This window comes from Crocodylus siamensis, chromosome 4 (assembly GCF_052110815.1).
Source record: "Crocodylus siamensis isolate JL-2025a chromosome 4, ASM5211081v1, whole genome shotgun sequence".
NCBI lineage: Eukaryota > Metazoa > Chordata > Crocodylia > Crocodylidae > Crocodylus > Crocodylus siamensis.
The window spans coordinates 127,928,599-127,946,917 of record NC_143398.1 but is presented as its reverse complement, the minus strand read 5'-3'; the positions used below and the strand labels follow the sequence as shown (position 1 = coordinate 127,946,917).

Sequence of the window (18,319 nt, the reverse complement as noted above, 5' to 3'; positions counted from 1 at the left end):
AGACCCCCCAAAAGAGTCGTAGTGCAATTTCAACCCTGGATCTGGCAGTGCACCTGCCGTAAAGGAGCGAGGCAGAACCACTAGACATGGAGAGTGGAGTATAGGCTCAGGCAGATTTCGTTAGCAGCCACTGCTGGTACTTGTTTGAACTTCCATACCAGGTAAGCAAAAACAGCCCCGTCTTCAGGCTCCTAACCAGCTATGGGCTCAGTCCTGCAGGCCTATAGCCCTTCCCCAGCCAAGCAGATTCCAATGGGGTTAATTTCAACCATGAGACTTGCAGAATAAGACTCTTTCTTACTGACACTGTTCTGCATTAACGTACAGTAATAGACACATCACACAAAGTAATGCATCAGAACATCACGAGATGTGTTCAGTCAAACCATATAGATCTCAGAGATGCAGTTTGAGGTAAGAGACAGATTCGCTCATGAGGTTTCCTGTCAGGCAAGAAATGCCACAAGACACCAGCCCACTGCAGTTATCTGTCCCTCTGCTTCCAACCATAAATACAGGCATACATCTGGAAAATAGGGCTCTGTACACTACTCCAGCAACACGCTCCAACCCCCAAGTCACTTGAGTTGAGATATCAGTTTGGTCCTAATTTTGGACTTGTCCACATTGGGGAGATGCAGCCACCAGTATGCCTGCATCAACTCTATCTGAGAGAAAAAGCTACCATGAGGACTACAAGAATCTGGAACTTGATTCCTTCTGCTTTCCCAGTGCAAAATAGCTTGAGTTGGTTGACTTTACAAACTAAAGATACCTCTTAGACAGGGGTTCGAAAAGGGTTCCTGTAACAAAAAAAAAGGCAGAAAAAAGGTGGCTGGCTGAGTGCATCTCGAAAAGATTAATACAGCTGGGAGTTCCCTGTAATATTAGTAATGTATTCAGATGCCAAGAACTTGGGATAAACATCTAGGGTTATCTGAAACTAAGAACTAGGGTTAATTTTTGGCTGAAGGGTCGCACTCAGAGGGTGGTGGTGGACGGGTCATATTCGACCTGGGGGGAAGTGGGCAGCGGAGTCCCCCAGGGCTCGGTCCTTGGGCCCACGCTGTTCAATCTCTTTATCAGCGATTTGGACGACGAGGTGAAAAGCAACCTGTTTAAATTTGCTGATGACACAAAATTTGGGGTGAGGTGAGCACGCTAGTAGGGAGGGAAAGACTGCAGCAAGACTTGGATAGGTTACAGGGGTGGGCTTGCAAAAACAGGATGCGCTTCAACACTGACAAGTGCAGGGCGCTGCACTTGGGCAGTAGTAACCAGCAGCACACTTAGAAGATGGGAAACTCCCTTCTTGAGAGCACAGAGGCAGAAAGGGATCTTGGAGTCATTACTGACTCCAAGATGAACATGGGCTGACAATGCGAGGTCATGGTTGGAAGGGCTAACCACACCTCGTTGTGCATCCACAGGTGCATCTCTAGCAGGGACAAGGAGGTGATCCTCCCCCTCTGTGCAACGCTGGTCAGGCCACAGCTGGAGTACTGTGTCCAGTTCTGTGCGCCCCACTTCAGGAGGGATGTGGACAACATTGAGGGGGTCCAGAGGAGGGCCACCCGCATGATCCGGGGACTACAGGGCAGACCCTACAATGAGAGACTGCGGGACATGGATCTGTTCAGCCTTCACAAGAGAAGGCTAAGGGGGAACCTGGTGACAGTCTATAAACTCACTAGGGACCAGAAGAGTTTGGGAGAGACCTTGTTTTCCCTAGTGCCCCCTGGCATAACAAGGAATAACAGCCACAAATTGTTGGAGAGTAGGTTTAGATTAGACATCCGTAAGAACTACTTCACAGTTAGGGCAGCTAGGATCTGGAACCAACTTCCAAGGGAAGTGGTGCTGGCTCCTATCCTGGGGGTCTTTAAGAAGAGGCTTGATGCCTACCTAGCTGGGATCATTTGAGCCCAGTTCTTTCTCCTGCCCTGGCAGGGGCTCGGACTTGAAGATCTGTAAGGTCCCTTCCGACCCTACTTTTATGATTCTATGATAATTTAGTCTGGAAAACAGAAACTGAGGGGGGATTTGAAAATGGTCTAGACGGTACCAGATAATTACTCTCCATGACTTTAAAGGCCAGGACTAGAACACATGGCCTCAAACTGCAGCAGAGGAAATTTAGGTTGGAAATTAGGAAGAATTTTGTGGCCTGTGATCCTTCCAGCCCTCTAAATGCTAACCAACTGCAGGCAATAGCAGTAACAAAGCCTTCACACATGAACACACTGGGAGGTAGAGTCCAGTATTTTGCTGTATGCATAAGGAGCAACAGCATGTTGGAGTCCATGTGATACAGAGCATAAAAACAAGAAACCTTTTATAGAGCACCTTCCACAGTATAGCCCAGGGGTGGCCAACCTGTGGCACAGGTGCCACAAATGGCATAGGCAGCCTACATGTGTGTGGCATGCGGTAGATTAGGGAGGGGACAGGTAACATGGAGGCAGATAGGGCAGGGTGCAAAAAGCAAGGCACCAGATCAAGCAGGGAGCACAGAGAAGGAAAAAGAACAGCATCTTAGGCAGGGAGCATGAAGCCCTGCTTTGGGTATGGAAAAAGGATCAGAGTGGCACTTGGCTGTCAGAGTGCAGGGCTAATTTCTGGCACAACTGCCAAAATGGTCAATCTCCACTAATCTATCCAACTAAAGGCAGACCATTTTCCAAGAGGGCTCTTTGATTGCAGTAGCACTACTTAAAGCAAGGGCCAGCAATTATTTTGGGCAGAGGGCCGCTTACTGAGTTTTGGCAAGCCGTTGAGGACCATATGACAGGCAGCCAGGGGCAGATAAATATTCATTTTCTAAATTTTTTAAGGGCTCTGCAGGCCAGATAGTATGGCTTGGAGGGCCACATCTGGCCCGCAGGCTACATTTTGCCCACCCCTGACTTAAAGGGAAAGTCAGGCCCAGCATATGCACATGTGGTGAAAGGTGGCATAACAGACCTAATACTGAACCTTGTCACTCCCTCTGGAGAGTGGTGACCTATCCAATTTCAAAAGGATTAATAAACTGTCACCTTAGCTTTCACTTTGCATTTCGCTGATCTATGCCACTGGCAATGTTCTCCAGGAATCAGAGTAAAATGGGAGTCTTAATCCAGATGAGTCCAAGAGTTTCAGATTAGGAATGGGCTAAGATTTAGGTCTTAGAACTAAGCCATCCAGAGGTATAAAGTACAGTAAGCTACCCAGAGAAGTAAGAATGATGTTCTGATGATGATGGACCATAAATTATGCAAGAGGAAAGGATTTTTTGGGTGATACCTTTCATTTGACCAACTCTATAGTTGGACTAAATTTAGACAAGCTTTCAAAAGCATTCTTCTTTAGGTGACCAGAAATTTTAACCCTGAAAAATGCTTTGCATAGACAAGCTTGGCTAACTATCCCAGCTATAGAGCTGGTCCAATAAAAGTTATCATAAAAAAATATCGTTGCCCCTCAGAGAAATAAAGCACTCATGCAGTAATATAGCCAGAGATGACTGGACTGGGACTCAGGAGACCCCAGATCTAACCACAGCTCTGCACAAGGTGTATTGTGAATTCTTTCCACTTTCCTGTCCCTCATTTGCCGTATCTGTAAAATGGAAATAAGATACTAACCTCCTTTGTAAAGCCCTTTGAACTAAAATGATGACATACTATTATTAGGACCACTATTGCTGCTGCTGTTGATGGTTAAATAGTGATGATTTGCCTGTCAGCATACACAACACAGGGAATCGATGCTAATTTCTATGAAAGCTGGGAGAAAAAATGCTACTGACTCAGATTATACCATTTCCTTCATCAGTCTTTCATCCTCAACTTCCCTTGGATTAGTGTGCATGCTGTCCTACCTAGGTAAGTATCAAAACCTAACATTAGTCAGGTAGAGTTCCATTAATCAAATATTTTGCATCATATTAATATTGATTACATTATACATAATAAATTGCTCTTTTCTGCAACAGTTCCCTCACCCCTAATCAAGCTTTCAATTACAGGAAGTAGCACTTAGGGATTAAGACTGGTATATTTCTATCACGTACTCCCCCACACAGGCCTTATATATAGCAATAGTAATAGGTTTACTTAGTCAGACACCTGCTGCTCAAGTGTTTCCAACAATCTGTTCTGAAAGGTGAAAAAAAAACTTTGCAAGAACAAAAGAAGAGAGGTTTGCAGTACATTTCAGTAAAGAAACGTTACCCATTTGACAGACAAGTGATGGCGGGAGAAGTGAAGGTGGGTTAAAACTCTGTTACAGACGATGATGAAAGACAGCTATAACCTAAACAGCATCCTGTATGTTACCTGAGAACAGCTAAGGGTTCTGATCCTCTGAATACTCTACCATGCACAGGGCTCTGGATATGGTACAATAGTTTTCTGACATGTTTAAAACAGGTTTGAACCTTTAAATGAAGATGGGCCCAAAATGAGCTTCTGAGTCACATTACATGTACATGATTGACCTTTGAAGTGCCACAGGAACAGGGTTCACTCCAAAATACACCAAAAGAACCATGTCATGGGTCTACCATGCAGCTTTTGATTACATACAGGTTTTTTCATATAGCACTTGCTGCCATTTATATAGGATGCAAATATAAGCAAAGGAGAAAAAAAAAATTTCCTCTCAGGTGGAGAGATGCAGAAAGGCTGCACTGCAGGGGTATACATTTCTTTTGAAGTTGAGGTTGTCTGATGGACCAACGGAACCATAAAAAGTAGCACTAATCTTCAATTAAGAAAAACAATTTTGCTTTTAAATACACCAATCCAAATCAAAAGACTTCAGGAGAATTCAACCCAAGGGAATTCAACAAGGAGCAGAATTTGGCCCTAGAAAATTAACACTGCATCAGAAATATCCACAACCACTTACATAGCCATTAGGCCCTATTCTTAACAAACAACAGGAACAGTGTTATCAACAATTGTGTTTTAATATAATGGTAGGTACCTTTGTTCTATTATGCTATAAGCTACGTGGATGGGAATTATATTTACTGAAGTAGAGCAAGGGTGGGCAATTATTTGGGCTGGAGGGCATTCAGGGAATTTTCGTAAGATGTTGCAGGCTGGAAGCCAAAGGGGCGCTGACTTGGCCTGGAGCGACAGGTCCGGGGAGCAACCGATCCTATCCCACCCAGGCCCATCTGACCCGTACCTATTGCTAGGAGCGCCAAACAAAGCAAGTGGGTAGGGTCTCCTGGAAGAGCAGCCAGGATCCTCAGAGGCAGGGTGTGTTCAGATGGGTGAATGGGATCAGGCAGGGAATGGCATTCAGAAGCAGAATGGGTGGGTGGGGCCGGGGCCAGAGCTGGGATCAAGGGTCAGGTTACATAGTGGGGCCAGGGCCCACAGCAAAGCAGCAACCTGCTCCCCGCGTGGATCACAGCTCTGCCTTGGGCCCTGGCCCTGCCTACCCATCTCACTCCCAGATGCTACTTCCCGCTCAGCTGAGGCCCCATCCCATTCATGTAGCTCAGCATGTCCTGCCCACAGGGGTCCTGACTGGTCTCCATGGAGACCCAGCCCACCTGCCTGTTCTGTCTGGTGCCCCTGGTTTTCATAAATTTCATAGACATTAGGGCTGGAAGGGAGCTTGGAAGATCATCAAGTCTGGCCCCCCATTCAAAGGGCAGGAAGTCAGCTGGGGTCATAGGATCCCAGCAAGATAAGCATCCAATTTACTCTTGAAGGTGTTCAATGTAGGTGCTTGAACCACCTCCGCTGGCAGACTGTTCCAGACCTTGGGGGCTTGGACAGTAAAGAAATTTTTCCTTACATCCAGCCTGAAACGGTCATACAGTAGTTTATGACCGTTCGAACTTGTCATCCCTTGGGGCGCTCTGGCAAACAAACGTTCCCCCAGATACTGCTGGTCACCCCGATAAACTTATAGGTGGCCAACAGATCACCCCGAGCCTGCACTCTTCCAGGCTAAAGAGCCCCATGGCTCTCAGCCTGTCATCATAAGGTCTGTTTTCCTGACCTCTGATCATGCATGTGGCTCTTCTCTGGACCTAAAAGAGTAAGTCTCTTTAACGTGAGCAACAGAACACAGCTTCCTAGCTGAGAGCTGTTGGTCACAAACAGTGAAGATACACTGTCCGATGGGTACACATGCCATGGTGCTATGCATAGCATGGACCAAGCTGTAGTAAGAAATTTCCGTAGCAGGCTTCTATTTATTTTTCATTCGTTTTAATTAAAATGAAGCAGGTGCAGATACTCTAGCTCCAGGTGGGCCAACACTAGTTACAAAAGGAACAGACGGCTATGGAATGAGAGACTACATAAGTAATTAACAATATCACTCTCTTACAATTTGTGTTAAGTGCCCAACTCATTTGAGAGATAATTGACTATGGCTGTTTCCTTGATGTATTCCTGACATACCAGAGCAGTCCAGTCTTCAGGACCTGTGACAATGTGGAAAGGGCAATTAATATGGGATATTTGGCTTTCTGGCTCTCTAGAGTTTTTTTTAAAAAGTATCTGGCTAGCAATATTTAGTTTTAGAAAGAGAGAGGACCACTGTGCCCTCTGCTGGCTTTCTCAAAGAAAACATCTAGTGTTCTACAGATTTTCCCTTGCCTCACTGGTCAAGTTCCTGAACATAAAGACAAAGAGGCATATTTCCCTAAAATATGCCTAATTTCAAGAGTTGGCCTTCCTTTTAGCCTTCAACATTCCTCTCTTCCACTCAGATGTATCCTGTCCTCACTTTACTATTGAAACTTTTTCCACAAGCAGGTTAGACAGACATTTGATTGGGATGGTTTAGTCAGGGATGATCCTGCCTTCAACAGAGGGCTGGACTAGATGACCTCCTGAGGTCTGTTTCAGCCCTATTTTCCCACAGTCCTAACTAAGTCAAATCTCCCAATTTTGGTGTGGTAAATTCCTTGGTAAATTCTGCAGATGATAATCTCAACTTCCTTTTAATAAAAGGTCCATGTTTAGCCTTTGGGGTGTTGTTTGTAGCCGTGTTGGTCTATGTTTAGCTTAGGCATTTGAAGAGGAAACCATGGAGGTGGGGAGGGGAGTGACCCATATATACTGTACTGCAAATAATGAAAAAGGAAGAAGATGTTAGAGCAGAGGACCTCAACCAGGATGCTGGAGCACTCTGTCTGGGGTACCATGAGATCCTTTGAAGGGTGTTGCAGCAAGTGTGAAGAGATAACGGAGGTGTGAGGAGATAAGCAGATGAGGGCAGAGCAGGTTAGGCTCTACATGCCTGGCAGCTCCCTCATCTCCGCTGCCAGACCCCTCTGCAAGGATGACTATAGAAAATTAGTTTTTGAAATGAGGTGCTGCTCAATTATTAAAAGTAGTGGAGGAGTGCCTCAAGTCCAGCAAGGGGTGTCTAGGGTCTAAAAAAATCTTGAGACCCACTGTGTTAGAGCAATGGAAGCCATTTACATCAAAGGTGAATTGTTGGATCTCCTTGCACATATATAGCTAATGACCAAATACTTGGTAACTAAACAGTTTTGCAAAATTATCTGTTTCATTCCCACTTACCAGATCGAAAGAAACACTTAAGATTTAAAATAAAATCTGGAAGAGTCACAAATTTAATTTCCTTCTTACAGTATAAAGTATAAGCCTGCCTGCGAATGCAACCCAAGCAGTTTCCAGCTAAATAACCAAAGACAGTAATTAAAATGACAACCCTACAGACAAAGAGCTGTGGCCACAAGAGTTGGCAAAATAAGCAGCAAGCTCAACAAAGCATGTGTTTGGCCCCATCTAAAATGGACTGCAACAGCAAAGACACTGAAAACTGTAGTCTGACTGTTTATCAGGGATGCTGTCAAGTTAAGTTGAAGAAGTTTATAATGCACCATGTATTGGAAGGCTTGGAGGTCTCATCTTTCTTAAGGATCAACTCCTCCAGTCCTCTCTTTTAACACTGGGTTCTATCAGGAGAGGTAACTTCTGCAGAAGTCAAAAAGTCTGAGAAACTGGATTAACAACAGATAATAATCAAAGGAAATACTGGGAGGCCACGCTAGGCTGAAACTGGTGCAGGGGTGGGGGTCAGGAAGGGAAGCCATTTCCTTTGATCCAAATTCAGAAGCCAAATATGTGCGTTCTCAAAAAAACAATACCTTCTAGATAGTTAATAGCAGTTAACAGAATAAATATTACTTGGGGTTTGATTAAATGCAACTAAAACATAGTTTGAATAAGACAATGCAAAAAGAGGTTCAAATTAAATTACTTTTCCTCCAAATTTAATCTAAATCAAATCCAAGAATACCTCCGGTAAGCAAAGCAGTCAAAAGTAGATTCAAGCTAAGAGAAGACAGAGGTGGCAATCTGTGCTAGTCTGAAATAATCAGAAGGTAGGGCAGGGCAGTATCTTCAAATGGCATCAGGTGAAGTAGACTGTTGCCTACAAAAGTTCATGCCTTTGAACCAGTTAGTCTCTAAGAGGCCACCCTGCCTTTTGTCTGAATGGCAAAGAGAGGCAAATTACACACATAATTCCAGCTAGCAGATGGCAGTTTTTTGCTAGGAATAATAAAGAAGAAAGCATATTAATGCATATAACATGAGCACATTTTCCCCAAAAAATTAACCTTCCAAAATTGGGGAGCATGTCTTTGAAGAGGCAGACCTGATTTTCTGCCCAGAATAACAGCACTGGCATTTCTATTGAGGCAGTGACTGAAGGAGTCAATTAACCTTATAGATCATGAGAATCTACTTGATTCCTGCTAAATGTTCTTCATTCAACAGGTATTAACAAACCATTTTAATGGTCTTGATGTTCCATTAATCAAACTCACCTTTCTTCCATAACTTTGGCCAGGGATTTGCAATTTAGCTTGACCTGGTCTCTCTTCCCCTATTTGATAGCTTTGCAGACTATTTTCAGCTCTATTCAAAATTCAAAGCTTCAGCAGCTACAGTTTCAGCTTTTGGCAGAACAGCCAAGAGCTGCAGACAACTAAGGTGTGAAAGGGTTAAAATTGTAGCTTTTGCCTGACCAGGAAAGGGAAGATGAGCAAGCTGAAGATTAGACTCTGTCTGTATTGTATGTAGCTGTAACTCTGGAAAAAACATTTTTTCTTCATTGTAGCTTTCCAAAAATAAGGTGCAACTCTTATCTGGGAGTATGAGGTATTTGATAAAATACAATACTTCCTATATAGGACCTGGTATCAATTCAGAGGACAATAAAGAAACAGTACTTAAGGGCCAAAAGCTTCCCAACTCAAAAGTTGGTCCAATAAAAAAAAATCCAAAACAACCCTTGCCTTTCAAGGGCAATAGAGTAAATTATCCTTGAGGGACTTTACCAAATCCTTTAAGGGGGGAAAAGTAGTTTAGTTTATAAAGAATTAAAATGAACTTCCATAAAACCTAATAGCAATTAGAAATCCCCTTGTCCACACAGAGTTGTACCACTCCAATTCCCCCACAACATGGGCACAACTGCACCCCTGGGAAAGTGCTTCAAGCCAGTAAAACTATCCCTACATAAAAACAAGAGTAACTGCACTAATGTAATGCCATGCCTACATTAAGACTGCTTTGCCAGCACAACATATCATCTTATAATTGACAAAGCATTCCTAGTGTGCACAGCTCATGCCCACACAACTGTACTACTGCTGGCAAAGTTTATTCCAGTTTCCCAGCACAGTGGCATATGTCAGCAGGGTTTTCCCAATATAATGCCATCTACTCTACAGATTTTTGTTGGCATGGCTCTTTTGGTCAGGAAGCACACCAATTCACACCCCTTACTAGCAGAGCTTTGCCAACAAGTTTAAAGCCCCAAATAAATAAGCTGCCTTTACAGCACCATAGAAGCATCCAAAACAAGGTGTACATGTATGTGTAACAAAAATCATGATGTTCACACATCCTTATCTAAAGGAGTAATGCTAGTACAACAATGGTGTATAAACCATGCCTGAAAAAAAATGGCCTGGATTTAACCATTACCTTGCAGTGCTTGCAACCCACAGAGCAGACTCAAACTTTTCCATATTAGGAGCTACTTGTGCAATAACAAAAAAAAGCTTCTCAGTTCCCTTCTCACCTAGATCTGAGGAAAGGGACTGATGACAACTCCCAGACTGAGATCTACAGGCTACAAGACAGGAAGTGAAAAGTTAAACTGGACAGGGTGTGAAAGAAAAACCCAGAACTGACTTGTCCCAGACGAATGACCTAGCAAAGAGCACAAACGTGAGATGTTTGAAGGTCTCAACAAAACACCACTTGTCATTTTCACTGGGTAGGCTTGCACCTCCGAGACTAACTTTTCTGTGTCTCTTGGAAAAAATTAGCCCTTCAGGTACCATACTACACTAGCAACCACCAGCCATAAACACAGGATGCTTCAAGGACTCAGCAAGGCACAAGGCTCCACACAAAAGCTTGTGGTATGTGTATGTACAGTATGTATGTGTGTGTATGTACAGTATGTATGTGTGCACATACACACATGCAGATTTTGCATGTGCATGTAGACGTACATTTTGCACATGCATATACACATGCAGATTTTACATTCGCATGTACATGTGCAATAAATTCTGTACGTGTGTGTATAGATCTATATAACCACACGCACATATAGTAGATTGTGTGTGTATATGCACACATGTATCAATTTTCTGCCTGTGTGTGTATGTATATACACACAGATATATAGTATATTTTGTGTATGTAGGTATCCAGGTTGTAACTGTATTGGTCTAGTTGATCTAATAAAAGATATCACCCCTACCATGAGCCCTGATTCAGTATGTGTGTGTGTAGATCTATATCTATACAGCTATACAGAGATCTATATCTATAGATTATATAGAGATCTATATCTATATATACACTAGCCAATTATCCGTCAAGAATGATGGGGGGGAGGGGAGCGAGTGGGGATGGAACCCTGTGCCCCCACCCCATACAAGCCTGGTCTCCCCTTTCCTCCTGCCGCTTGGGGTCCAGTCCTGTTCCCCCCCTCCCCACCACAGCAGCACGGGGAGGGGTGGAGCAGGCCCGAGCCAATGTGGGAGAGGACCAGGCCCAAGGGTGGGGAGAAGCTGGGCTGCCACAGTGGGGGGTGGGGGGGGAGCAGTGGGCCCAAGCCAACCTGGCGGTGGCGGGGGACAGGGGGACCAGGAGTGCCCAGGCCCAGCATGGGGGAGAAGGCCTTCTCCTCCCTTCCCCCAGCTGCTGCTGTGTTGGGCCATGTCAGGCCAGGCCCACGGCTCCCCCCCACCTCCACTCCACTTCAGGACCGCTCCCCACCAGGACAGTGACAGTGGGGGGAAAGGAAGGAGTTGGCCGGGGCCTGATGCAGGGGAGGACTGGACCCAAGGCTGAAGAGAAACTGGGCTGCCACAGCGGGGGAGCAGCAAGCCTGGACTTACCTAGCGGCAGGGGGGACAGAACGGGCTCCCAATGCAGGGATGGGGGGAAGAAGTGGGATGGGGCCTGAGGAGGGGAAGAGGCCCACTCCTCCCCTCCCCCAGCTGCTGCTGCCATGTCAGGCTGGACCCATTGCTCCCCCCACCACCACAGTGGGCCAGCTTCTCCCCACTTGGGCCCGGTCCCACCCCCACGTGGGCTCTAAGCCTACTCCTCCCATCCCCCCACCATGTTCCAATGCTTATTTGGACTCCAATTGGCTGTTTGTCAGTCAATCAGAGCACAAATAAAGCATTAGGGACAGACAGACAAACAGACTTAGGCTTCTATGTAAGAATACGTATAACTACATACACACACAGTAGAAGTTGTGTGTATATATATGTGCATAGACAGAGATACAAAGACATAAAATCACGCGTGTGTACTAGATTTTGTTATGTGTGTCTGCAATCCAACCCTGTTAACTTCAGCAAGGCAGACAGGGGTGAGGCTCTGCTTACCTGGAGCTGCGTGTACACGCACATACACGTGTACCCCCCCCCCGGCTCGCGTGGAGGTGAAGCCCGCCTGGCACCTTGCAAGCCGGCAGCGGCTCCCTCCCGCGCAGCCAGCGAGCGCGGCGGGCGGCGCTGCCCCGCTGTACGCAGGCTCCGCCGAGCCCCTCGCGGCCAGGCCCCCCGAGCCGCGCCCCCGCGGGGACAGGCTAGCGGGAGGCGGCGCCCCGGGCTCGTGCTCACCCTCCTTGGCTTTCTTCTTCCTGGCCAGCGTGCCGCCCAGCTTGCCCAGGAAGGACTCGTCCTTCTTCATCCTGTGCGGCCGCAGCGTCGGGGAGCGCCCGGGAGCCGACATCTCGGGCGGCGTCACTAGGGCTCGTCTCAGCCGGCGGCAGGAGGATATTCCCAGCGCCGCGGCCACAGCGCCCTGCCCCGGCGTGGAAGTCCGAGGGGCTCCGCGCTGGCTCGGCTCGGCTCCGCCCCGCCTCCCCTCCCCTCCCACCTCCGGATGCCGTCCCGGGGCATGGAGCTGCTCGCCCGCCCGCTGCCTGTCAGCCGGAGGGGCAGGCAGCACAACTCCGGGGGAGGGCAGAGAGCCCTAGATCAGTGCCCTAGCTGACTGCAGCTTCTTGGGTCCCTGTGATACTCCTGCCACCACCCTAGTCCTTGTTCGTTGCGTGGAGAGGCCCCAAGCTAAATTCTAGGCTAAAAACAGGCCAAAATCTCACATGCAGGCCAGCTTGAATCCCCAGGCAGGAGGAGCCCAGAGAAACTACAGCACCAAGTTGCCAGTAGAGCTAGAATGAGGGGAACAGGTAGATGGATGCCCCTTCGCCCATATCAGCTGCTCCAATGCTACTAAAGTCGGCAAGGCAATGACATTTAGCACCTGGTTTCTTGACAGCTGCTTGCCAAGCCCCTGACCTCCAGTCCAGGGCCCCTCTGACTGCTGCTTCTCGATACGTGCCTTGACTCCTCTCCCACTTTTTGTGCGCCATTTGTCTTCTTCGGGGGTATAGGTTGTAGCTGTGTTGGTCCAACTGCAGATGCTTCCTCAAACTGACAAAGGGTATTTATACGCAAAAGCTTACAAAGAAGAATTTTTCCAACTACTTGAGTTGGTCTAATAAAAGATATCAGATTTACCCAAGGAACTTGACTTCTTCAGCAGTCACTGCTTTGAGTACCAGAAGGGTAGCCCCCTACATGAGTCTGAAAGTCCTTCAGGGTCACCTGGGCTCCACTTGGCAAAGATATGAAAACTTCTTTGCAGGGCAGAGGCTGTAGTCCGCAAGCAGCAACTGCACCTCCCCAAGTATTTGCACAGCCCCTGGCCAATCCTCATCATCTCAAAGCATCCACACTTGCAATGCATGTGCTTCATTGATCACACATGACAAACAGATCCAAATAAGTTTACAGTTGCAGGCTCTGGCTCTTCAAAGTCTGGGATACATGTTTAAGCCCCCAAAGTTCAGATGCTTATAGCTGAACTTGTGCCTTAGTCTCTGATCCAACAATTGGCCCACGGAAGCAGACCCTCACCCCCAAGTGCCTTGCTGAAGTTACCAGGGCTTGACACAGACTTGCATCTGCATACCCACAAAAGCCTGCAGGATTGGGATCCTAACAACCCACAAGACAGAGAAGAGAGATCACAACACATGGAGATATGTGGAGGAAGAGGAACACCCAGTTTACATGGTGACTCATTTCAGGCAGACAACTTTTGGCCTTTCAAATACAATGTTTTCAATTGTTTTAGATGATACTTCAAGAGAGAGTTTTGGGAGGATAGAGCAGGACTGCAAGGGGAAATGTGGAAGAAACCATGGAGGCAGATGTAAAAACAGGAGGTAAAAAGTGTATGAAGACCAAGCAGAGGTAAAGGAAAAGCACATAAAGGCCAGGTCAGAGGCATGTGCAGGGGTTGTTCAGACAAGTCTGAATGTTTTCCATGCAAAGAAATAGAAGGCAGGGTAGTTTATTTCTGTTGGTTAAAAACCATTCAGAAATAGGGGGACTTAGTGAAGGATTGTGTGAATGGGGAGCAATCTGGTTCAGTGTTTTTTGCATTTCCAGTACAACTTTCACTGAACAAACATCACTGGTTTATACTTTAAAAAGGGACAATGTTTATGTAAATCTTCTATTGGAAAATTTCTTTTTTTGCAACTAATATCAGACAATATTGAAAGATAAGGGGAAATAAAAGTATCTCATGTTTCCAAATATTTCTATTTCTCATTTGATACTTTTCTTTTGTATAACATCATCACTATTGTTCTGATGGGATCAGTTTCCCCTATTCTTTATGCAGCTCTTTCAGGGAGAGAACAAAAAGCTCCTAAAAATAGGTTGGTAACAGTGCTATGCTGACAGGTAATCAGTTTCAGGTGCAGTGCCTGAAGTTACTTTTAATGTTTTTTATCTAGTTGCCTAACTTTCCAGTTTCCAGAGCTTCTTAAGTCTCCTGGTGCCCCACAGAGGCAACATTTTCAGTATAGTTTTCATCATCCCAGTGAGTAGATGCTGATTCACTGAGCAAATATTTCTCTGTGCTGTGTCCTCTGACTATATGCTGCTTGTGGCTCTCAGACTGGCCCCTTTCACTGCATGTGGTGCATGGAGTTTGTCTGGCATGTGCTGCACTCAGTGCAGGGGCTAAAGCTGGCATGTACGCTGCAGTCTAGGATGTTTGCCGGACAAAGACAGCCAGTCCAAGATGCATGCTGCATGTGGAGCCTGTGCTAGACCAGCCCTGTATCTAGATCAGACCCACAGACCAGTGGCACATGCCAGATCCAGGGCTGCTCTGGCATGGGTACCACATGCAGTGAACACTCATAACTGGCCCCATGCACTATCTGCCACATAGGACTGGGGTTGGTGTGTGCTGCACATGGCACATGGGTCCTGTCTGGTGCAGGCTGCACACATAGGAGTTACCCACACCAAAGCAGCTTTGCATTTTGGATCCAAGCTGGTCTGGCCACGTGTGCCAGATCCACAGACTAGCTGTGTGTACCAGATCCAGCAGTCAGGGCAAGGCTGATCCAGCATGGATACCACAGGAATTGCACCCTGTTCACTGAATGCAGCATGTGCCCCAGACCAGCCCCACATACTACATACTTCACACAGGCCAAAGGCCAGAGCTGGCATGTGCTGCATGTGGTGTGCAGGACTAGAGCCAGTGTGTGCACTGTAAGGAGTATGCAGGGCCAGCCCTGGGTATACACTCCATTCAGTGCTCATCAGACAGGCCTTGCATGCTGGATCCAGCATTTGACTGGTCCTGTGCCGAGGCTGGATGAGTTTGACACCCCTAGCTTATGCTACATATACACCTGATTTAGTTTGACTATAAAAGGTACAAATCTACCCTTCCTTCCTGACAAATATTATCATCCATCCTGCCTGCTGCTTCAGGCACAGAAATACTCTGTAAAAAACTTATAACTGTGAGACCACCTTCACATTTCTAGAGCTCCTTTTAACTGCAGAAACAGTTCATAACAGTTAGCTGATCCTCTGTGACCTCCTGGTCAGTAGCATCCCTGTTTTACTGATGAGGAAATTGTGACACAGAGGCAGTAAATGACTCAGCCAGGGAGGCCTGGTGAATCACTGACTACTGGAAATGCAAGATTCCCACTTCCATGTTCTCAAGTACCCAGCTCTCTTGTAACCAACTCATCCTACTTAAAGCATCATTGCTGTACTATGATACTCAAGGTACTTAATTAAAAATGTTGCTTTTTAGAACACACACACACATTATAATTTGAAATCTGCAAAACTTTTTAACACTCCTCATGCCCACTGTATTCCTTTTCAGAATGTTACTGTAATCCTAAAAATAAAAGAAAGATCTGGCAGACACCCCATTGTCCCCTTTTTACTCAGAAATCCCTCTCTCAGACCAAGGAGAAGTTTGATATTTGAACCTCATGGCAGATTGATTTCTGTAGTATGCTGGTGCATGAAGATTTTTTGCATAACAAATTAGTATATCTGTCTCCTAAAACAACAATGTGTAGTTCAATGCAGCAGCCTGAGTGAGATGCTATGGAGACAAATACAGTGGTAGAGAGAGGTCCAGAAAAGCCAAGGCAAAAACTGAACTCATGCTACCTATGGGAAGCAAGGACAACAAAAAGTCCTTCTTCATATATGTGGGAAGTTGAAAAAAGAACAAAGATAACATTGGGCTCCTGCGAGATATAACATGGCAACTGACATCTGACACCCAAGGGCCAATATCCTAAATGATTTTTTCACATCAGTTTTTCACCCTCCCAAGGAGATCACACTGTCAAAGAACATTAACCAGCCTGGGAGCAGGTGGCAAACCCAATTGATATGGATCAGGTGAAGGAACACCTTGAGAATCTGGACATTCACAAGTCCACGGGCCCAGATGGAATGCATCTGAGAGTCTCAAAGGAGCTGGCAGACATCATTGCATCCCCCTTGGGAAAGAGTTTGAAAACTCGTGGCACTTGGGCAAGGTCCTAGAAGACTGGAAAAGAGCCAACGTGGTCCCCATCTTCAAGAAAGGGAGGAAGGATGACCTGGGGAATTATAGACCAATCAGTCTGATGCCCATCCCTGGAAAAATCCTGGAAAATTGTCAAGGGATCCATCAACACCAGACTAACGGAAGGCAAGCATCTGAATGCCAGCCAACATGGCTTTGCGACTGGCAGATCTTGCCTGACCAACCTTATCTCCTTCAATGACCAGGTAACACATGCCCTGGACAAGGGAGATGATGTCAATGTCACATATCTAGATTTCAAGAAAGTCTTTGACCCAGTTCCCCATGATATCCTCATGGTTAAGCTGGGGAACTATGGCCTTGATCATCTTACAGTCCGACGATTAGGTAACTGGCTACAGGGTTGGACCCAAAGAGTATTAGTTGATAGGAGCAAATCAACATGGCACAGGGTGACCAGTGGAATCCTTCAGGGCTTGGTACTCTTTAACATCTTCATTAACAATCTGGATTCGGGAGTCAGATGCAAACTGGCAAAGTTTGTGGATGACACCAAATTATAGGGGGAGGGCAGTTGCACCACAGGACAGGCTGGGGATCCAGGCCGACTTGGACACATGCTCAAGGTGGGCTGACCAAAACCTGATGGCCTTCGAAGTAGAGAAGTGTAAGGTGCTGCACCTTGGTAGGAAGAACCTTCAACTTAGCACTGCTGAGCCTGTAACTACGCTCGCTAGCACCACAACTGAAAGAGACTTGGGAGCCTTGATTGACCACAAGATGAATGAGCCATCAATGTGATGTTGTGGCTGGCAAAGCAGATAAAAACTCTGGCAAGCATCTAACGATGCATCAAGCAAAACCAGGGATGTGTAGGAGTAATTTAGTTGAGCTTTTGACCTATTTGACCAGAAAAACAGAGAGACCTGAAGTGTTGATACTGCTTATTTCAGTTAAATGTTCTGGGATAAGGAATTCTGCATGCCTTGTTTTTGTCTATGATCTATGACCCTGTGTACGGATGTTAAGTTTATTTTTCTGAGAAACCAGAAACTGATAACTATTTCTATAAACACAATGTTTCACTCTCCTTTAAGTAAACAGCCTGTATGTCTGTGTGTGTGTTAACGATCAGTGATTTACTGTTCAAGGTCGTATTTTTTTCCTCTTTCTCTGTCTTAAGTATAAATATGCTTGTAAACTTAGGGAGTCCAAGAAATACTTTGAAACAGACAAGTGGGCGATTCCCTTTGCTTTATGGAATTCTCCCTGTGATCACAGTATAGCCCTAAATAAAGAAAAGCTGGCTCTGTCAGTTCCGATTCAACCACAACGCAAAGTTTGATTTCTTCCATAGATGTCATCCTCCCACTTCACTCGGCCCTGGTGAGACTGCAGCTGGAATACTGTGTCCAGTTTTGGGCTCCCCACTTCAGGAGGGATGCGGAAAAGCTTGAGAGAGTCCAGAGGAGAACCGCTCGCATGATCCAAGGCCTGGAGGACAGTCCATACAAGGAGAGGCTGAGGGACTTGGAACTCTTCAGTCTGAAAAAGAGAAGGCTCAGGAGGGACTTGGTAGCAGCCTATAATTATATAAGAGGGGTACATCAGGACCTGGGAGCAGGGGCAACACGTAGGGGGTGCACATGCAGCCCCTGATTGTGATGGTGCACCCCCTGCAAAAAGGCACCACCGACACTGTCAGTTGCTGCTCACCACCCTGCCACCAACACCACCGGTGGCCGCTGCAAATGGTACCTGTGGGTGGTTGCCCACCCTGGTTAGCACTTGGCATCCCTCTTCCCCCCACCTACCCCCACCGCTAACAGTGCTGGCAATGTCTGCAGCAGCTCCCCACTCACCACCGCAGCTGTGCCCCCCCAGCCACCTGGGGCATGTGCCAT

General features: G+C 46.3%; 1 protein-coding gene across 3 annotated transcripts in view; it reads right to left on the bottom strand.

Annotated features, from left to right (window-relative positions):
* The window catches only part of PARVB (parvin beta), a 115,603-nt gene extending 103,229 nt beyond the window's left edge, over positions 1-12,374 (bottom strand). The window contains exon 1 of one of the 3 annotated variants that reach the window (XM_090043770.1): positions 12,155-12,374. In XM_090043770.1, coding sequence (XP_089899896.1) covers positions 12,155-12,266 — 112 coding nt within the window. In that variant the 5' untranslated portion in view covers positions 12,267-12,374. The other 2 variants (XM_090043772.1, XM_090043773.1) reach the window with 2 other exon arrangements.
* Between the last annotated feature and the right edge of the window lie 5,945 nt (positions 12,375-18,319).